The sequence below is a fragment of the Streptopelia decaocto genome (genome assembly GCF_964273445.1).
Source record: "Streptopelia decaocto genome assembly, chromosome: 1".
NCBI lineage: Eukaryota > Metazoa > Chordata > Aves > Columbiformes > Columbidae > Streptopelia > Streptopelia decaocto.
The window spans coordinates 201,512,864-201,536,130 of NC_138663.1; the positions used below are offsets into that span (position 1 = coordinate 201,512,864).

At 42.2% G+C, this 23,267-nt stretch overlaps 1 protein-coding gene across 4 annotated transcripts in view; it reads right to left on the bottom strand.

The window, feature by feature from the left end:
• Positions 1-13,238, bottom strand: part of FAT3 (FAT atypical cadherin 3) — a gene marked incomplete at its 5' end in the record, with an annotated part of 328,465 nt that extends 315,227 nt beyond the window's left edge. For all 4 annotated transcript variants that reach the window (XM_082063483.1, XM_082063481.1, XM_082063482.1 and 1 more), the window contains one exon: positions 9,944-13,238. In XM_082063483.1, coding sequence (XP_081919609.1) covers positions 9,944-13,238 — 3,295 coding nt within the window. The remainder of the gene's footprint in view (positions 1-9,943) is intronic.
• Between the last annotated feature and the right edge of the window lie 10,029 nt (positions 13,239-23,267).

A 23,267-nucleotide genomic window follows, 5' to 3' on the forward strand; every position in this document is an offset into this window, starting at 1 on the left:
ACCCTTACAACCTAAGATTCCCATCCCTCACATATCAGTTCAGGCCAACTGTAAAATCACTCTGTGCTTTCCCCATTTTTCACTGGATCCCTTCAAGTGGGACATTTCTTATCTCTGCAGGTAGTTGTTTGTTTTTCACCACCGAGGCTAGATGTCAACCGAAGTCCTAACCTTTAGTTGTCATTATGCACCTGCAGTTGGGAAAAAATCAGTCTTTGGCAATAATCGAAACACTCTTGTTTCTCATGGTTCCATTCTTTTATTTATCTCCAGGGTTGCAGCTCTCCATCCATGATCAGAAGCTCCCCTTATCTAATAGCCTGAACCACTGTGAGCCCTTTTTTGCTTAATGAGGCAGAAAGTTCAAAAGTTCACGGCTTGCAGTCTCAACAAACTTACTTATGCTAACTGAATTCTATATAAGGAGTTTCTAAACAAGTTCTGTAACAATCATAGAATCATTTCAGTTGGAAGAGACCCTCAGGATCATCAAGTCCAACCATAACCTAACGCTGGCACTAAACCACGTCCCTAAGAACCTCATCTAAACGCCTTTTAAACCCCTCCAGGGATGGTGACTCCACCACATCCCTGGGCAGCCTGTTCCAATGCCTGACAACCCTTTCCCTGAGGAATTTTTTCCTAATATCCAATCTAAACCTCCCCTGGTGCAACTTGAGGCCATAAGCATTATACCAAAAAATTCAATAAGCTAAAGCAGTCTATTCCCTAACACCATATACAATCAGATTATGCTCAGGCCAATGTAAACACTTCTTCATAATTAGTCCTGACATAAATTAAAGCAAGAAAGTTTAATTTCATTCCTTGTAGTCACTAGGATGATTACTCATCAGTGCTAATGGCCAAGAGCTCAGGTTTGTAACTAAAAACTGATTTTCAATGGCAAAAGCAGCCACTTAACTCGAGTCAGACCCAGACCTCAGCATCTCCTTAGCCCTGGAGCTGCCCACCTCTCCAGTCCGTCACCTTGGAGAACTGTCACTCGTACATGTACAGAGAGCACACTTTGCTCAACTCCAAGATGAAAATATCATCAATGTAATTGAAAAAAAAAAAAACGTTTCCTAAGAGAAGCAGCTTCAGGCTGCCTCCCTCTCAAGGGGGGGTCGTGGTAACCAGGCTGTCAACAGTGGGGGAGAGCAGCAAAGTTGAGATGTTGCTGGCTACAAAGATATTGCGTGGTTAGTCTTCAGAACATAGTACAGACATTAAAGAACAAGAAGTCAACATGTGCATCTAAATGGAGGGGCAGGTAAGCTCCGTAGCATCCTGACCAACCATTTAGATGGGGGATGCACTGGAGGGTACCACAGCTCTCTGCAGACCCACACTCCCCACTTTCTTTCTCGTTCCCCCAATGCTGAGAACACAGAGGAAACCAAGCACAGTCCTATATGTTCATATACTCCCTGCTCCCACAGCACACTGCAACAACACCTGCCCAAGCAGAGGGCAGGTACCACCAGCAGGACTCAGCCGACCGCATCTCATCAGCTGGGGTAGGACTCACCTCACCCAGCTGAGCACCATGTTCACGTCCAACCTTCATGAGACATTTAACCAGGAGAGCAAAGCCATACGAGATGAACACTGCCCCATGTGAAGTGTTCAATGTAACCCTCAGATCACCTAATTACAGTGAGAGATCACCCAGCTTTCCACCCCACATCCCTGCCGTGTGCTCTGCAAAAAACCCGAGGCACACAGCCTGCAGATCTGTCCTCAACACGTCCCCAGAAAAAGAGAAGGATGTGACAAGCTCCTAACCACAACTGAACGGCTCTACCTCTCTTTTGTTAGCTCTGAACAAAACGATCAGGTCAATGCCAGTGAACAGCTTTGAGAAAGACAAAACTGTAGCGCTGCAAACGCCTAATGCAAACCAACTGCGATGAAAACTCCCTCCGCACACGCACTCCGTTTGGCTTTCTCTCAGTTTTTTTCTTATTGGCAACACTTCAATGCTAATAAGACACCATAAGTGTATAAAATGTAATAAAGATGTTTACATTCAACAGAAGACTACGGATTAAAAGAATCTGTTTTGTGAGGTATAGATGCTCATCTCCAAACATCTATTTTCAGGTAAACACGTACATATGAAGAGAAAAATATCTGAAAAATATTCTCTTTTTTCTTTGCTGGCAAAGACCTGACAAGTTCCAAGACTTTGACACTGAAATTAGCCAAACAGCCTTAAAATATGACACAATTATTTAGTAATGAGAGCAATGAGATTGGAAGAGCTTTCCAAGCGCGTGCCTGATTTGTCATTACTTGTAGTCCTTGAACTGCAAAGAGCTTCACAAAAAGTACCCTTTAATCCAGCTTCCACGGTAAATTCTGGAGCGTGCCTATGTGCTGAAGCAGGGGAAGAGACATGTAGACTTATATTTTGGATCAGTCCGTGTTACCACCTGTCTCTGTTCCAAACCAGCCCCACAAATTCCTGTTTCACTCTGTCCAGTTCTACTGCTCCCTAAAAAGCCACACCACCCGTCACAAGGGTCAGACGATGCGGCCACGAGGGCCATGAGGATGTGGCCTCGATTTTATTGGCCACTGGAGGTTCCTCTCTCTTGGACGTGTTTCAGGAAAGAATTAAGCAGTACAACAGAAGTGGCTCCACGTAATCTTAGACACTGTTGAAACATCCTCCTCTGTACGCCCCGAGAGGACAGGGCTGCTCGTATTGCCCTCCATAAGCCGTCAGTTTTGCATTAACAACATCACTTCTCAATGCTCCTGGGCTCCCATTGGTGCCTCAGAAGAGCTAAACCAGATTTTTCTCCAGTTTCCACTGAACCACCATGAATTGCTCACATGGGAAGGCAGATCATGGTCTGAAGTGATGCCAGGATGAAGCTCAGACTGAACACCAGACACTGAAGTTAATTTTCCTCTAGTATCATCTGACTGCCCTGTGGCTTGGTCCCATAGCTGGCACTTTGGGCATAAGCTTTCTGCAGGAGCACCTGGCTATAATTTAATGGACGATATGCACAGAATAATGTAGGGGTCACTTGTGGGGTTACACACTAAGGGAGAGAATAACAGAACATGCAACAGTACAAAATACTCTTGGAAACAAATCTCGAGGGTGACAAAGGTGACAAGAGGAAATAACAAATCACACATTTCTTTACTAACAAATCACTCAGAGATTGAGATGAAATGTTTTATCATCAGGAGCATCCTGAATAATAAAGGAGATACTCTAAACATTTTCCAAAGAAGGGAAAACATGCAAATTGCAGCTAACATGCAAATTGCAGCTAGCTGTAAAAATTGTACATTGTGAGCTGTTTTATGAGGTATAAAGCCCAGAGAGCTGAACAGCAGGGATGGAACAATTCTGCATGACTGGTCTCACTTAGGAAACTTTGAAAGTATGTCAGAATGATACTATGGGCCCTTTAAAGTAAATATTTTCATGAGCTGATAGACTGTTTTAGGGCTCATATTATTAAATAAAAAGTTAAACAAATTTACTCTAGTGAGATTAAGACAAGCCTTGTTCCTTTATGAATTTACGGATACAAATGGCAGGGAAATTATGAACACACAGATACAAAATTTATTAAAAAAACCTTGTTTTTCCACCACAACGAATTTTAAAGAAAAATGTTAACACTTACTTTCTTAAAACTGGAAATAATGAATGAAGGAAAGCTTGCACTATTAAAAGCTGCTGGAGATAACTCACAGAACAACGATAACGCCATACCCCAGACTCAGAAATAGCTGCTCCCAGGAATGCTTTATTCATTCCTGACACAGACAGAGGATGACAGATCAGATTCTGGCCAGGACCGTGTTCTGTGATCCATCTGGCACGTTCCTTCCCAGAGAGGCTGCTCAGGAGATCCATCGCGGCCGGGCTGAGGACCGACCAGCTCCGGTTCTGAGCAGCTGTATGGCCTGAAGTTACTCTGAAAACTGGGTTTAGAAGCCTGGGATAACTAAGCGGCTCCAAAATACTGGCTCCGGGTAATGAAATTTGCCTACACTCACCAGCAGAATGAAGAACACCTGTAATACTAACGCCTTGAAACTCTACACTGAATTCAATTCTACAAGTGAGTCTGCGCAGATTTACTCACTAGCTCCTACGTGCTTTCATAAAATCAAACAAGCGAGAGGAAAAAAAAATCATGTATCACAAACCATTTTCATTTTTACTTGATTTTGTTTCAAGGAAATGCTAGTAATGGTCCTGCATAAATATTTATCAGACCACTCAAATTATAATAAATGAAAGTATCCTTCAACTTGCATACACAATAACTGAAAACTATTTTAGAAGACAGTGACAACAAGCAAAGAGTCTGAAGCAATAAATTTATTCCTTTCTGCCAGACAGATACAACAGTGCAGGCAGGTCTGTTTTATTGTAAACTACATCATCTGGTGTTTCTAGTTTCCATTATTAACCATTTGAAGATATGATTAGGGTTTTCCAACACCGACTGACTTCTTTTTAGACTCTAGCCACAGTTTGTTAGGAATTTCTGTCACTCAGGAGAATTTCTATTGCTCATGAGGTACCTTAAATGGTATCACAAATAGAAGATCCGACTGCGATCCTTGGCACCACAAATAAACCCAAGGAGTCTGTAATAATTTGCACTCTGCCTCTATTTAATAGTATCCTTAAGATTTCAGCACAGTGGCTTATTCAGCTGAATTTCAGGGCTGAAAACACCTAAAATAACAAGTTAACAGGGTCATCTGCAGCTCCTGTTCTTACCAAGGGGCCTCTACGGGGGTGGAAATTAGCACCAGCTAATGCCTAAATTTAAAATCCCAGTGAAAATCAGGGGAACTCAGACTCCTGAATAACCTTAGGAAACAAGGTTAATAAGTTTTGAAAGCGTTGCTTAAGTCCATGCATATGGGCTTTGTGAGAACATTAAAGATGCTCTAAGCATTTCATGAATACTGCTATTTTATCTCAGTGTTTGATGTCAATGGGACTTAAGAAGATGTTTCAGTGCTTTCCTGGGAAGCAGAAAAAGACCTATTGCTCCAGCTTTCTCACCTGTGTAGGAGAGTTAGTCATTCCTTGCACCCCAGGGCACTGTCACACCAACTCCAATGAAACCTACAGATGCCTCTGCAGCAGCAGATGCTGAGTCTCTGCTCCTCTAGAACTCATTTTGTTCATTTGCCATTACTAGTACATCCACGAGTAATGTAGGGGTAAATATAGAAACTCCTTGAGTGCCAGGCTGTTACATCAACTGTGCACAGAGTAGAAACACATGCCAGACTTAAAAAGTGGAGCTTGAGCCAAAAAAGCTGTTTAGCTGAACCGCAAATCATTAAAAAATGAGAAGGAAGACGTCAGTATTTCGGGTAGGACTGATCTCATCTAACTCAAACTTTCTAGTTAAAAAGTCAGGAAGTCTTGCTAGTTGACCAAGTCCCTACTGCAGCCAGAAAAGAGGTATTGCTAGATGGCATTTAGTTTCCCAATGTAAGTGGTGTCATAAACCCATATGCATTTTTTGAACTGACCACCAGATTCTGAGATAGCAAAAATACACCATTTTGCTGTGGTACCAGCACTATGAGGCTGCACAGAGCAGAGCGGAGAAAATCCAGGTTTTTAAGAAGGCAGTAGAGGACCTCTGTCTGACAGACATCATTTCCACGAGACTAGTTATTATCTATTAGAGTTATCACTACGATGAAAACTCAACAGCACACTGTCATCCCACAAAAACCTTTAACAGAATTCTGCTCATTTTGTGTTACAACAATCTGGAAATATAGAAGGTTTTTTTACATAACTCACTTCTAAGTCTGTAATTAGCAGACTGGCAAGGAGTGTGAAGGAATACACCAGGTGGGAAGCAGTACTGGAGATGAAGAAATGGCTTGAACTTCTCCATGGCCCCTGAGCAGCATAAGGGGAAGGTTACCACCCACCTCCACAAGATCAAAGCATCAGATCTTGATGACTTTCTATAGATAGAAAAGAGGGTGGGAAGCTCTGTCTAGCACTGTATTCTCAGAAAATGAAAAATCATAAAACATTAGCTACATGACTCTCATCCTCTATACTCTTAAACACCTTATGTCCAGTAACGTGCACTTCTTTCCACTTTTTATTTCTAGAACTGCATATATGTGTGGGTTTCATATTGAGAGACAATTCCCTGAAATTAGGCTAAAACCATCAATCTGGTAGAGAGTACTCATCACAAATTACCCAGCATGCAAACCTGACAATATGGAGGAGACACCCAAGCTTGCTGAACACAAACCACTGTTCAGAACCTGAAAGGACAGCAGCCTGTTGTGGAACCCACACTAAAAGGAAGGTCAAGCTTGATGGAGGTAAGATGCACCTATAGGCAGCTGTATATAGAATCACAGAATGTCCTGAGTTGGAAGGAAGCCACAAGAATCACCAAGTCCAACTCCTGTCCCTGCACAGGACAACCCCACAGTTCACACCATGTGTCTGAGGGTGTTGTCCAGTCTCTTCTTGAACACTGTCAGGCTTGGGGCCGTGACACCTCCCTGGGGAGCCTGTTCCAGTGTCCAGCACCCTCTGGGGGAAGAACCTTTTCCTAATGTCCAACCTAAACCTCCCCTGGCACATCTTCCTGCCATTCCCTTGGGTTCTGTCATTGGCCACTGAAGAGAAGAGCTCAGCCCTGCCCCTCCTCCTCCCCTTGTGAGGAAGCTGTTGCCGCCATGAGGTCTCCCCTCAGTCTCCTCTTCTCTAGGTTGAACAAATCAAGTGACTTCAGCCACTCCTCATACAGCTTCCCCTCCAAACCCTTCACCAACTTTGTAGCCTCTTCTGGACCCTTTCCAGTAGCTTTTTATGCTTTTCATCCTGTGTTGCCCAGACTGCACACAGTGCTCCAGGTGAGGCCGCTCCAGTGCAGAGCAGAGCGGGACAATCCCCTCCCTGCCCGGCTGGCCATGCTGTGCTGGATGCACCCAGGACTCAGTTGCCCTCTTGGCTGCCAGGGACACTGTTGCCTCATGTTCAACTTTCCATCGACCAGAATCCCCAGATCCCTCTCCGCAGAGCTGCTTTCTGTATCTCTGTAGTGGGATAAGAACAAAGCCACCATGCCAACAAGCGTGCAGCAGCACGGTGCGGTGTGGATCCACCACACAGACCAGCTCCTTCTCAGGTATCTCTGCACCATTCCCCCCGCTCAGTATCGATCTGCCTCGTGGAGCACAAGCACATTTCAGCACACAGGTGACACCATTAAGATGGAATATTGCAGAAGAATAAAAATAATGCACTCGAGCAGAATTTTGCTGAATGCATGGACGTGCTTGGAGTCCAGCCTGCTAATGTATCAGGATGAATTTGGCCCGATTTACATCCTAATGATTATAATGGATGCTGCAGTCTTCTTTTCATTAAGGCAGCAGCCAAAAATATTGATTTGTTGTACTTCGCACTCCTGCTTACCTTCACAAATTTCAGGAGAGACAGTGCATAAGCCAATAGAGCTGGTCAGTTTAAAAGTGACAAATTAACTGCACTGAAAGTAAATAAACAGCTAACTCTTTGTAAATTAATTCAATATGTGACTTGAGCTCTTTTCTACAGCTAGAAATGTGATTCATGATTCAGCAGCATTTGTGTTGCTACCAGTTCAATAGCAGGATATTAATGTTGTGTCCTGTTTGACACAGCAGGTCAAAGTCTGCACCTGGGTTACAACAGCATGACTTGGAGTAACTCCTGAAGCCCCAAGCCCTGCTGTCCTCATCAAGCCACATGTTCCCCAGGATGGTTTCAAGAAGGTTGAAGTTGTACTGAATATTTGAAGAAAACAGAAAAAGAACCCAAAAGAGTCTTTTGATCTGCTGGATTATCAAGTGTCTTGTGGAATGGTTTAGTGAAACAGGACAAGTGAGAGGGTTTGTTCATTTTCATGAAAATACTAGTGAAAGAGTGAAATGAAGACAAATATATACAACTTTTAAAGTTGGGGGTGCAGTTTGTGTTTGAGGGGCTCCCCCTCAGCTAGATTTCAGTTCTGGAAATAAACTGAGTGTTTTACTCTGGAATATTGAGTACAATTCCCATTCCTGTAAAAACATGATTCATGCTTTAATGAACAGGGACCCTAACATATTGTAAAGCTATCACTCCTACTAGTCTAGACACAGGGTAAAAAGCCTCCTTAATTTATTAATGAGCAACATGGACTAATTTACTCTCCCTAACAATTCCTTTCAGTTCAATAAATGTTGGTTGCATCTCGAGATTTTCAGACCAACGTTGCAGCATTTGGACCAGTCTCCTATCCCTTTACAAAGAACCTATTTATCTGAAATTGATGCTACTGAATAAACAGGTAGGCAAATATATTCAAATGCAGGAGCTTAAACTGAAATTCATGTTCAACTGCCTAAGTAAAGTTGCCCAAATGCCTTCAACTGCTATTAGCACTGCAGGGCATGCAAGTTCTTAATGTTTCTGGAAATTAGAGTAGGTGTCCCCTTGACTTCTGACACTCAAGTTTGATGTTTCTGGACACAAGGTTTCGACTGTATCATCTGTGCACAGCTGCAGCAGAAAGACTATAGCACAAACAGAGTAAAAATATTTTTCACTGCTTATGCTCAGACGCGATCCACAGCATTTGCAATGTCGTCTGTTTTTCATAATGTTCAGTTTAGAAAGCTGACATTTGATTAAACAGTTTGATTTTGCCAAAACATACATTTTAATCTTATGTTTTAATACCACATTCTCAATTAAAAGCTTTAGAAAAAGACATACAAAGTCTGCTCAAACCACAGTAAGCCCACAGACCTAACATATGTAACATAATTTCTGAAACTGTTGACTAATATTTTCTAATTTCCTCACTACTTCTAGTACCACAGCTGCACCATTACTCCCTACAGCTATCAGGCATTTAAACACTCAGCTTGCTAAGTGGTTCACTAGATAGCCTTTCATACCTGGAATTTCCACATTTTCCGATAGGGTGGCACAGCAGTGAAGTTCAACATCTTGAAATTCTTCACTCTATTAATACTGTTTTCTAACACTAAGGTTCATATTCTACTACATCCAAGGGAAAACTTGTGCAGTTGGCTTACAGGTACCATCTTTCCCTGTATTTCACAGGATGGTTGGAGTTGAAAGGGACCTCTGGAGATCATCTAGTCCAACCCACCTGCTAAAGCAGGTTCACCAGAGCAGGTCACACAGGAATGTGTCCAGGTGGGTTTGAATGTCTCCAGGGGAGACTCCACAACCTCTCTGGGCAGCCTGTTCCAGGGCTCTGGCACCTCAAAGTAAAGAAGTTTCTCCTCATATTCAGAAGGAACCTCCTGTGTTTCAGTCTGTGCCCATTGCCCGTTTCTACCTTTACACAAGTATACCAACATTGATAAACATGGTGCTACAAGAAAGAGTATTATACAGAATGGCATATCATTCCAGCCTGCTAACTCCCATGAAAAATTACTCCAACCAACAACAATAACAAAACCACAAAAAGGTTTTAGGATTAAATAATTCTTGTTCCATGCTCCTTATTTCCTTTCATTGGGTTTAAACACCGTGTTCAAGGTCAAGAGCGTTGTGGCTTTGTGGAGGTGACCTGAGCAATTTAAAACGACCAGCAGATAATACAGTGACTGGAAGTGAGTCATTCCGTAACTATCACTGCTTTCTAAATGAAGTCATCACAGAGCTGCTGAAAAGGAATGTGTATTATTTCACACCCACAGAGTGATGAATGTAACCAGGTAATTAAATCATGTCATTGCTGTGCCCGGAAAATCCTTATTTATGATTTTATCTTGCCTGTTAAGAAGAGCTGAACTTCTTGTTAGGGTAGAAAATAATTATGCCTAAGCTTTGCTTTTGCAAAAACCTCTAGGAAGGGAAAAGGAAATTAGAAACAAAACTCACCAGTTTCTTCATCTATGCTGAATCTCCCCAGGCCGCTGCCATCTCTGATGGAATACTGGATCTCTCCATCCCTTCCAGAGTCCTCGTCTCGAGCAACAACTTGTAAAACACTTGTACCAATGCGGGAGTTCTCCTTTACAGATCCAATGACAGCGAAGTCAGGAAAATAGGGGGTATAGAGATTTTCATTAACATCCACCACTTCAACTTCCACAAAAGAAACAGAAGAGAGAGACACCGGGCGTCCCTTGTCCTTTGCACGCACGGTCAGGTTGTAGAACTGCTGCTTCTCGTAATCGAGCTCCTTGTTCAAGCGGATGGCGCCGCTCGCTTTGTCTATCTCAAACCGCCCGTTGTAATCGTTCACCAGCGAGTAACGGACTTGGCCTCCCAAACCAAGATCTGGATCATGAGTTTCCAACCACGCTATGACAGTACCAACTGGTAGGTCCTCAAGGACCTTCACGTTGTAGCTGGATGGTATGAAGGCTGGAGAGCAATCATTGACATCATCCAAAAAAACCTTCAGAGGCACAATGGAGAACTGTTGAAGACCACTTTCTGCTTTGTCCCTAGCCTCGATCTTCAGTGTGTAGTTTGCTTTTGATTCCCGGTCTAGTTGATCAGCCACATACACCATTCCCGTGGAACTGTTGATAGCAAATTGCTGGGTGTCTGTCAGTACTGAGTAAGTCACTTCACCATTAGATCCTAGGTCTTTATCTCTGGCTTCTACCTGGATAATCTCTGTGAGAAGACTTGTACTTTCTAAAATATTAACTGAGTAACTGTCCTGTAAAAAAACAGGCTTGTTATCATTTGCATCCTCCACAGTGACAGTCAACAGTCTCCATGCAGATTTTGGTGGATTACCTAAATCATAAATTGTAATATTAAGGAGATAGAGGTCTGTTTTTTCACGGTCCAAGGGCATAAGAACATTAAGCACTCCTGTCTCCATGTCAATGTTGAAACAACTATCTACGTTACCATCAGAAATTGTATAAAGTACTCTGCCATTAAAACCTGAGTCTGCATCATAGGCTTTTATCCTCAGGATGGTGGCACCAACTGGCAGATCCTCCGAAACCTTTACATCAGTAGGGAAGGATTTGTCAAAATGTGGTGCCTGCCTGTTCACCGAATAATAATCGAGAAAACCATCTTCCAAATTCAGCTTCACATTTGCTTTTGCCTTTTTGAGTAATTTTTCTGCTAGTTTCTGAGCAACTCTAGTTTCTCTACAGCTAAAGGTCTTTGAAGATGCTTTCCCATGGACTACTGAAATATTAACAAACATAGCATCAGCAAAGTTCTCTCCATCAGTTGCTGTTATCTTAAGGCCAAAATTGCTGTTCTTTATGCCAGAATTAACTAGAGATTTTTTCAGTTGCAGGACACCAGAGTCAGGATTTAAATAAAAAATGCCAAGTTCATTTCCAGAGATTATTTTGTACTTCACAAGCTCTAACTCATCTATGTCTATTGCAGAAACAGCAGTGATATGACCACCAACAGGAAAATCAGAAGAAATCACTCCCTGACACGCCACTTTTTCAAAAAGGGGTTTGTTATCATTGACATTGCCTATGTAGATGGTGACATTCACCTCGCTTTCATGGCGGTAGGGAGAACCCCAGTCAGAAGCTCTCACAATGAACCTGTAGCTTTCTGGTGAGGACTCAAAATCCAGTTCTTCAGATGTGCTGATGACACCTGTAAACTGGTTTATTGTAAACGGTAGTGAGTTCAGACTGGCAATGCTGTATGTTATGTATCCATTTTCTCCTCTATCTTTATCAACTGCTGAAACTGCCAACACACTAGACCCCACAGGGACGCTTTCGTTGACAAACGAGCTGTAGGAAGCCTGCTGGAACTCCGGAGTATGATCGTTGGCATCTTCTAACCTGACAGTAACCTCTGCTTTTAAATCATCACCCTTGTTTGTATATACTTCTAATTCATAGAGGTCCTTCTCAACGATTTTCAAAGAACGAGCAGTAGTAATAAGGCCTGTGTTGGGATTGATCTTAAAATACTTGGCATCCTCACTTGGAGATATCCTATATTCCACACCCTGTGGTTCAGGTATCAGCTTAACTACCGCAACCACCACACCAGGAGGTGAAAATTCACTGATCAAAACATCATACGCTTCCTTTTCAAACTTCATGGGGATACTTTCTTTCTTGGGACTAGCAATGTGGACCAGTTTGACCGCAGAAAATTTCTGAGGAGATCCTTTGTCCTTGGCTTGCAGAGTCAGGTTATAACCATACGGGAAGTTGTCCCAATCAATAGGCTTTCTTTCTTTGATTTTATACTCATTCATCCATTTACCTTCTTTAGTCAGGAAGAATTGCTCTAGCGGATCTCCAGCCACAATAGAAACAGATTCTATTTCGCCATTGGCTCCTTCATCTAGGTCATCAATGTTAACAACTGCATAGGTAGGCTCCTTGTCTGATGGGAAGGGAATGTGGGTTACTACATTTATCGTTGGGGCATGTTCATTTATACGTTCAATGTGAACATAAAGCTTGGCAGTGCTGCTTACGCCATTGTTTCCATAAAGCTTCATTCCACGGTCCACGGCCAGAATCTCAAGATCGTATCTGTTTTTCTCATCATAGTTTAACCGGCCACTTAAGGAGATAACGCCACTCGTAGGATGAACTGAGAAGAGATCAACTTTGTTTTTGAAGTAATAATAAAATTCACCATTGGACCCAATATCTGCATCTGTTGCAGTCACCTGTGCAATGCTAGTCCTCAAAGGAGTGCTTTCTGCTATCGTGACAGAGTACGTGGTTGGTGAAAACAAAGGTCTTAAGTCATTCATATCCAAAACCTGGATGTTCACTTTTGTCCATGCTTCCAAGTCCTCTCCTCTGACAGACCCTTTCACCATCAATAAATAGTTGTCCTGGATTTCTCTGTTCAAAATAGCAGAATTCCCACCTTTAGTCCTTATTCTTAGGAAGCAAAAGTCAGCAATGATGACTTCTTCTGCTTTAAAAAAGCCCTCATCGTCACCAGACACTATCCTGTACTTGATATCCCACGAGAGGTCAGCCATGGTAATGCCCATCCTCGTTTGACTGTTGACATAGGTCCTGGCTGCAGAATTCTCGTACACCGTAGCGTTGTAAGTGGAATGTGTGAAGTGAAAGCCAAGTGGGGTGGTCCCGTGAGCTACCTGGCAAACGGAGGCCAGGAGCTTGACCACCAGAAGGGCAAGGCATGACGGAGGTGGCCGTGAGCCTGACCAGCGGCCCATGTTCACCTCCATCACATTGTTCCTTCACCCTGGGACAGAGAGAGAAAACAGGAAACAGTTGATCAAGAGATAAAAACTGTGAAGTGTCATGTCAAAATTCCTTATCACATTTTTAATTATAAATAAAATACATGCAATAGCTATTCACTGCATATTTAATTTAAAAAATGAGAACATTATATACGCGCACACAAAAATATGAGTTTTCAATTGTATTTTTACATATGTGTGAGTGTGCAATTCATACATACGTGCAAATATATATATGCATGTATATACACTTTTTTAACATTAAAAAAACCTATGAGACCCTATCACATCTATACGTGCATGCAGAGAGTCCAGAATAATAATCACAGTGGAAAAAAAACTAAAATCAGACACACAAATTTGAATAAATTTATCTGAGAGGATGAACCACATACAGAAATTAGTCCATTTATTTACCAGTAGCTCCAACTAAGCTTAAGTAGTTTGTTTTCAGAGCATATTGGAAAACTCATTTTTACTCCCAGCACTTGGAAAGGAGACAGGATTTTTATTATGTATGTACCACTGCGATAGTCAAATCAGTTGGGTTTTTTTATGAATAGTTAAGAAAAATCACATGCTTGATGAAATTTGAGCCACTAAAACCAAGTAGTACATAAAAATCACTACCTAGATGGTATTTTAATTACAGATACTTTCAGAAAAATCAAAATTGTGGAAGAATGATAGCTAATTAAATGAAATTACATACACATATACATATGCATACACATACCCAGGTACTAAGAACAGGCAAAATAAAACAAAGAGAATAATACTGTTTGATAAAGCTGCCAGGTGAAGACTCAGGTTAGGAAAAAGCACAGCTGATATGGCCCATAGGACTTAATTCTACCCTTGCATATGTACCACAACGTATCTGTAATTATGGTCACCACTTCACACTAAATCCACTGGGCAACATACCCTAAATGATAACACAGATGAACATTTTTTCTCTATATCCAATAAATGCCTCATTCTCTAGGTACTACTGTCATCCCAAACTAAGGCCAAGACCCCCCACCCGTCCTGCTGCCAATGGGCTGCCTGACCAGCGAAAGTGGAAACGCATCCTTGCCTGGAGTGAATTTCAGCTTATACCACATTCCACTTTGGCAACCCCAAGCAGAATTTGGCGACACATAAGGTGCTCAGCCCTACTGCCAGCAGTCTGACTCAACCCAGCTTCACAGAATCACAGAATGGTTGGGGTTGAAGGGACTTCTGGAGATCATCCAGTCCAACCCACCTGCTAAAGCAGGTTCACCAGAGCAGATCACACAGGAATGTGTCCAGGTGGGTTTGAATGTCTCCAGAGAAGGAGACTCCACAGCCTCTCTGGGCAGCCTGTTCCAGGGCTCTTGTCCCTCTCCAGCCACCTCAAAGCAGTAAGAGGCTATCCGTTGATTTCAAAAGGCTCATTATAAGTATTCAAATGCAATTCATAACCAGGCATTTGGGGAAGATTTGAAGTTCCTCCATACAGTCCTGTTGTGGAATAGCCCCAGAGCCTCACTTCAGGGGTGTAAATTGGGAGCCCAAATGGAGACAAGGTGAGCAGAGACACCAGCTGAAGGTTGCTGGATGGTGCTGCAGAAGCTGTGAACCAGGCTCCTGCTTATTGCTTCCCACTAAAAGGAGAGGAAAGGAGCCTGAGGAAACCAGGTGCTTACAGCGAGACAATGTGAATAAGCTTCTTTGTCACAGAGTACATTCACTGCTACTCATGAAAATCACAGAAATCAATTTTAAAAGGCAATTGTTGAAAGACCCACTGCACACATACATTGTTCTCATTGTCATTTAAAAGCTGCTTGAAAACGTAGTTTTCTCCAAGCTAGAATACAGAGTGGAAAAGGACAGGAAAAGTTGTCGATAATGACAGGGGTTAATTTAAATTTCCAACCTGATTTCCACATGCCCTAGGAGATTCATAAATTGCGTGCAAGTTTTGGAATATGAATTCATGTCAGTTATCACTTCCAATATAACTGAATGACTATTGCACTTTTAAGTACGAACGATAATCAATTTATCGCTCTGATGTTAGAACGTTCAGACAAAACACTTAACTTCCTGATCCCACAGTCTATATCCCATTGCTTAACACATTAATCAATCTGATGAATTCGTCAAGGTGCTCATCTTTCGATACACTTATTTTCACACGCAGTTCTCTTCCTGTTTTATTTCCTTCTTTTTTTATTTTCTATTATACCAACATAGAAAAGGAAACTCCTTGAAAACAAAAATGTAATATATCAGCTCCAGGACTTGCATTCCCAAGTAACAGGCAAGTCCCCACAGAGGTACAGGCGACAGGTCCTTTTCTGAATATGCAGGTCAGACAGAAAGGGACCTGGGGGTACTAATTCACAGGAAGCTCAACATGAGCCATCAGTGTGCCCAGGTGGCCAAGAAGGCCAATGGTATCCTGTCCTGTATCAAAAATACCATGGTCAGCAGGACAAGGGAAGTGATCCTTCCCCTGTACTCTGCATTGGTGAGGCCACACCTGGAGTATTGTGTTCAGTTCTGGGCCCCTCAGTTCAGGAAAGACATTGAAGTGCTGGAGCGGGTCCAGAGAAGAGCAACACGACTGGTGAAGGGACTTGAGCATAAGACCTATGGGGAGAGGCTGAGGGAGCTGGGGTTGTTTAGTCTGGAGAAGAGGAGGCTTAGAGGTGAGCTCATCACTCTCTAGAACTACCTGAAGGGCAGTTCTAGCCAGGTGGGGATTGGTCTCTTCTCCCAGGCAGTCAGCAATAGGACAAGGGGGCATGGGCTTAAACTCTGCCAGGGGAAATTTAGGCTGGATATTAGAAAGAAATTCTTTACAGAGAGAGTGGTCAGGCATTGGAATGGCTGCCCAGGGAGGTGCTGGACTCACCGTCCCTGGAGGTTTTTAAACTGAGATTGGACATGGCACTTAGTGCCATGATCTAATAAACGGACTAGAGTTGGACCAAGGGTTGGACTCGATGATCTCTGAGGTCTTTTCCAACCCAGTCGATTCTGTGATTCTGTAATTGTTGTGCCATATATCATGAGAGTCCTGTGACTTACACTTGAACTCACACAGTTTCTATATCGAATATGTACAGATCTCCAACATGTTTTGTGCACATGAGGGACCAGTTCTCCCCATGCTCTCCCCATGCTCAAGTGGATCCCCAGATGAGCCAGGATGGTATTTTTCTACTTCAGTATGGAAAGATTTATTTATTGTTGTTGCCATTTCATTCAACCGAAAGATCAGAGCAGTAGCATCTTATTTTTTCAGCATAGCAAACATTCATCAACTTAATCCACTAGTGTGAAAATACCAAAGTCCCTTATTTTCATGGGGCTTTGTGTGAATCATTTCGAGCGCTGCCACTAAAAGCTGCTGCTTCAGCCTGGCGTGGGAGATGATGCTCTCAAGTAGAAAATACAAGCAATATATAGTATGCTCCTGAGTAAAAGCCAGCCAAGGGGAATGAGAAATTCTAATGAGACCCAACTCATAACAAAATAAAGGGCTGCGCCTATTCTGTGAAGTGGCATTATTAAAATACTCAACAGACAAATCTTTTTTGCTGCCGTTCACCAAGAGCACTTCAGCATCCTCTGTCTACACTGCAATACCAGCCTCTCCGCACAGCTAAGAGAAAGCAAATTTCTGCTGGCTTGTGATGGAGACTGGTATTACATTTCATGTAAGAACCCAGACTTTATTTCATCACAGCTCAGCAGTTTCCCAGAAATAGGTCTCTTTGAAGTAATTAAATAAATCATATTATCCTATTTATGTCTCATTTGGTGGTCTAGTTTCTCCTGTCCACACTGTAGTTCAGCCTGAGTTGGTTTCTCTCTGTCATTCATGGCCATCAACACCAGGTTTCCAGGTCCATCATAACCAGAAATCAGTTTTCCTGTGAAATACATTGCTACAAGCAAAAATGATTTAAAACTTTACTTTCAGGTTAGCCGTACCCAAGGTTACAGACTGCCAGGGTAACCGGGCATCAAAGCAGATATTTACAAAGCTATGTGATTAGGTGAACCTAATGAAAAAGTTGTGTATATCCCAGGCAATATAACATGACAACCTTATGCTGCTATTCCATTTATCTATTTATTTTCAGAGAAAGCCAGGTCTAAGGTCTAATCTCAAATACACTGCTGTAAATCCAGTCACGTCAAGCCTACCAAAAAAAAAGTTGTAGTCGTTCAGTGCAATCGGGATTGATCCTGAAACAGTAAATGCAACCTAAAAATAACATATGTATGTGTGTGTGTGTGTATGTGCGCCTTCGTGAACGAGTGTTTTAGTTATGTATATATATGTATACACAAACATACATTTTTAGGTATAATTTCAGGGTTGGCTCTGGAAAAACTGGACCTTCACATCAGGCAGCACTTTCAGAGTTTGATTTCATTTCAGATGTGGTATGCAGAGTTGTAACAAGCTCCTCATTGAAGTTTTTCATCTATCCATATACTTATATGGCCATCATCGTTATATTATTTGAAAGTCCCAATGGATGAGCTATTAAACTGCCACTTGGGCTACCCAAGAATGTTTTATTCATTTACTGAATTCCTTTCTTCTGGGATATTTGTTTTTAAGAGCTCATAATACATACATATTCAATGCACAGGAAATGTAATGTGATAGGTTACAAAAACAAAGTACAAAGCAACCCACCGTAAATTAAAAGGCATTTCTTTAAAGGCACTTCTTGTCAAAAAAATGTTATGGTTTCAAGTGAAGAGAAAGGTTGTGATTACTTGTGCTTGATTTTGAAGTGTTTGGGCAGGAGCTACTAAAAGAAAAAGGAAAAATCCAGTCCCCTGGTACTGCTCAACATGGTTAGTCTGAAGAAACAGCTCTGGCAAGAGCAAACAGTAAAAGAAAAAACCTCATTGTAACTACCCGAGGAGGTGACAAGATAAGACAAAGTAGGAGTACAGCATCCTTCCACACTTACATTACATATTCTGGCCTTGAAATAGGAAGGAAGGAATGGAGAAATAGAATGGTGTGTCTTGATTTTTAACAGTCTTTAAAATAAGCTCGAACATAATGGAGAACTCTGTAATTTCACATTCAGTTCTACACTCGGCCACTTTGTTCCTTGAACAAAGATTAACTGTGTGACCCAATCCTTGCAGAATAGCTGCAGAGACCTGTAGGTGGCTGGTGCTCCTCAGAGGAATTGTTGAGGTGTATGAGCGTCATTCTTTTTTCTCATCTTGGCTCTGGCAACCTTCACTCTGGGCTGCATCCAAACATAACACCCCACCAGACCAGGAAGGAAGACTCGAGTCCCAGGATCTGCCAGCATTCCCCAACACCAAAACTGTGGCTCTAATTCAATGTGCAGATATGAAACAAGTGCTGTGCGATCCTTTGTTTGACTCTCTCTCTCAAGGCTAATTCTTCTAATCCCAAAGGTTTCCATATCATAAAATACTCAAAAAAGAAAACAATGCATATACCTCTTGGGTAAACTCTGAAAATATTTTAAAAGTGCCAAAAGGACTTTTAGAGAATATAAGTAATATAGCAGGTAAATGTCTTCAGCAGACAGAATGAATAAGCTCTTAGCAGGACATGATAGAAAAAAAAGAGTATTTTCCTCTCTCCCTCTTATCCTCCAGCCCAATTACAGCCTATAAGATAAGGATTTTTCCTTAAATTAACTTAGGCAATGTGACTAGCTAATCAAATACAACTATTTAAGACTTTCTACAGGTCTTTTGAAAGAGAAAAGAAACCAATCTGTGCTTCAGCTTCCATCTTCACCACAAGGACCCAGTGGAGCTTTTACGTACAGGGTCCTCTGGGCTGGGAGGACAAATACAGTTCCTCAACTTTGGATGACAAGTTTCCAAGAGTTAAGGCATTTATACACTTGTGTGTAAGGGAAAAAAAAAAACAGAGTCAATAAACCTTTGTTTAAAAGCTTTTACTTTGATTGGTATTCCTCCTGCAGAAGCTGGGAAAGAGAAGGTCCCTTCTCACTTAGAACACAAGTGTGACGGCATGGCATGGAAAAATATTAAAATCTGGAAATATCTCAGGAGAGTTGTCACAATTCTCTTTCAATGGGAAGCTATTTAAAATCTAGAAAATAGGCAGCTTTACAGAAAAAAAATTAGTTATACTTGAAAATATAAAGGTCTTTTTTAGGAGGCAGAAGGACATTAACTTCATATGCACATGAAGTCAAAACAGTGTGTAGTGACGCATCTGCAGCAGGAACAGAAGATCCTGGTTTTGTTGGAAGTGACCTCAATCTTACAAGTAACTCCATCCTTTCACTCACACAACAACACTGGCAGTAGCCTATCTATTCTTATGGTCTAATCATTAAAACACCAAACCTACAAGCCTGTCACCCAGGTAAATCCATGTGGTTGAATGAAGCCCCTTATTCTCCGTGCTACTTCATATCACTAACAGCAACCTCCCTACACAAAAACTTCTGCATGACCAGGCCGTGAGGACCTGCAGAAAGGGAGCAATGAAGGTTAAGAACCATTCTTGATTGGTCTGTAGTTGTTACCTATTTAAGCCTTACATGAAGCTTCACCAGTGATAGGAAAAGATGTCTTTTACAATCTGTCGTTGATATTGCAACAAGGAGGTGGGGCACCAAGTACATCAATGCTCTCTCCCAGAAGGAGCCTCTTCCATAGTTCAGAACTGCGGAAAACTCTTCCAAACTCAAGGAAATTCATATTTAAGGCACACAGAAGATAGCGATCTAGGAGTTTAAACACAAAGTCATTATTCTACCAGGAAACCTGTCACAGACTAGAGATAGCCATGGATCTTATACTCTCCCCTCATTACACAGGCACTATAACTAGCACGTTGTCAAATGAGAAAAGGGAAAAAAGCACATTTAAACATCACTTTCTCTGGTCAGACATCTTCCTTGAGCTGCACTCCACATTAACTCACCCAGCTGGGAAAGTCTAACAATTTACCAGCCAAGACGAGAAATCAGAATATAGTTTAAGAACTTAAAATTTTGCCACATGGAAATGAATTTAAAATGGGTTTTCAACTCTAGGCAGGAGCGAAAACAAACCTGACTGATACTGACAGATTTACAAGAGAGGATATATTCATGGGGCTACCTGCTCCCCAACGAGCACAAAAATATGATTTTCCATATATATGATCATATCATGATGTGCTTATCCCAAAAAGAGAAGATGAAGACAAAACGACCATTTCTGCAGAGTAAGCCCTTGCAAGAGACAGCGCTATAAATCCTGACCCTCCTTAGGGCTGCAAATCCTCCTGCTGCCTGCACACAATTTCACACAGGAGAAAGGCCACTCAGCATGTAGCAAGTGTAATTCCAGGCTGTCCCTAGGAAGTGAAGATTTAGCCACCCAGACGCATGTTATGAATAACTTTGTCTTGCTAGCAGGTGCTGAGGATTTTTCCATGCAACACCAATTTTTGCCAAGTATCAGTTCATCAGCAAATGCTTGCAAGCAGGAGCCAGGTGTCATTTGTCTTCCCACGGAGGGGTGCAAAGGGTCTGTCGGACTCTCCCTTCTCCCTCAAGGATGAAATTTGGCTTGGGGAAATGGTATGTGGGGAAGCAGGGAGCAATAATTTGTCTCCATGAGACATCTGTTGAAAGGGAATTCCTGGGAGCCACCTTACAAGGGATTTGAGCTTGCCCCTTGGTGGTCTGCCCCAAGGGAAACAAAGACTGATTGCCACTTTTCATGCTTTGTGTATCTCCAGTCCCCCCAGGCTCCTGCTTCTTAATCACTGTAAAATAGGGAAGCTTTGGGGCAGGATCAAAATGAGCCAGTTATGATCACGGGGACTATGTGCTTCCTCATCGAACACACTCAAGGATGCTATTTCTTGCTATTTGACTTTTTAATTTTTTTTAAGTTTATCTCATAAATACACTTTGATCCTCATCCAAGGAGCCCTGGCTTGCAAGCTCCTTCGTGGTACAGCGTCAATGTAAAAAATCCAGGACCAGTCAGTCCCACTCCTGTCACTGCTAGTCTTCCCCCGCTCTCCGTTCACCACACGCTAATGTGGATCCCCCCAAACAGCTCGTTCTTTGCAGAGCTGCATCCCAAAACCTCAAGGGCAAGGTCTCTGCCCACACTCCGGCAGGCAGGATCACACCCTGACATGCAGCACTTTCCAGCTGCATATGTTGGGACTTCAGCAGAACTATGTTACCCTTGCTATAATGCAAGTAATAAATACAAAAGAGACCAGGGAGTCTTTAGTACAAAACCCTAGAGCAATACAATCTCTACTTTTTACAAAGCCCGGTGAAACGCAGCAACGGAATAAGCACCACGAGAGTCACAGGGCAGCCCCGATGCAAATGTGGTGTCCCAGGAGCTGAAAAAGCATCTTCCACCCTTCCCACACGAGGCTCAGATCCCATCCTGCACTCTCTTCCATGGTGGTTTTCCTGCAAACCCTCTCCCACTGGTCCAGGCGCTGCCGGCCGGGGCAGCCGGTCTGCTCTGTGTTCAGGATACTGCACATACTCCTCCTGACAGCTTGCACGGGCTTGTATAAACCATTTCAGTATAGTTTATAGTAAGAAAGAAGTCTATGAGATTTACAACTACTGTTTCCAGGGCCATAATAGGTATGTAGGTGTAAGGACTAGGGTAAGCTGTTACTCTAAGAGGGAAAAAATACTATATATCTCCCCCAGACACTCTGTGTGGGGAGGTAGGGCAGCTCAAGTGCTCCAGACCTTTCTATATGGGCAAAAGAAGGGTGGTTGAAGAGAGGAATATACAAAAGCTTCTTCCCAGTTGACTGTTCCATGTAAAAAATATAACATAAAATGAGAAACCATGGAAAAAGCCTAGCAGGTTGTACTAAATGATCTTTAGTGGCTCCTTCCAACTCAAACCTTTCCATGACTCTAGGATTATGACACGTCAAGCCAAAAGTGTTGTATCAGAAGACATATGGATGCATCCAGGTGCCATTAAGAAAAAAAAAAAAACAAAACACACCACCACAATTAAACAGAACAACCACTTGATAAACATATAAATCTTATGATTCTACAGAAAAAGACCAAAATAATTTCTTGAGGCTAGGAACTGTATTATTGGGTTTGTGATGCCATTTCTCTTAGAGATGGATGTGACACATTCCAGTAAAGAGAGATCCTGCTTGAAGAGCGAGGAGCAAATATTTTGATTGAGATTCTCAACAAGTTTGAGATTTGAGAATGAAACCCAGGTTAGGCAGTGAACATTTTTCTTCCAATAGGGCAGGAATCCGCAGGGTGCTGGCACTGGCTGCTGTGCCATAGGGATAACACAGAGCTGCTGCTGCTTCTGGAGCAACATACTTGAGTTGCCTACAACCAGCCTGGGTTGTCTACATGGGTCTGACTTCCAGGCACTGCAGAGCAACCACCTTTCTGAAAGACAACTCCCAAAAAATGGCCTCCTGCTGGCCCTCTGCTAAAGTAGCTTCAGAAAATTTGGACAAATCCTAAGCCCACAACTATTCACAAAACAAAACCAAAAAACCCACCACCACATTGATGAATACACTTTCTGCTTTCTAAATCTTCCTGTGAAAAAAAAAAAAAAATCAGAAAGCTTGCAGTTTGTTCAAACGGGCAGCATTTAAAGAAAGAGCTATTGCCATCACTTTTTAAAATTACATCCAGCTCAGGCCATAGGAATTGGTTAACCTGCCTAAGTAAGAAGCAACGCACAGATACATTAGGTCAAATACATCACCGTTCCTCTCAGATAAGTGGAATCCACACTGCAGACATCGCATGGTAGATGAAGTCAGACTTAAATTGAATAAACTTCGGACAGAAACACAGAAATTTCCTTTCCAGCTCATGTGCTAAAGTCAAAGCACTGCAAGGAAGAAAGCTTTCCATCAAAGCTGGCCTTGGACTGCTATCTGCACCGGAAGTACCTGAATCCATACAAGGTGCTGAATCCAATTATTTTGCATGGGATCTTTTA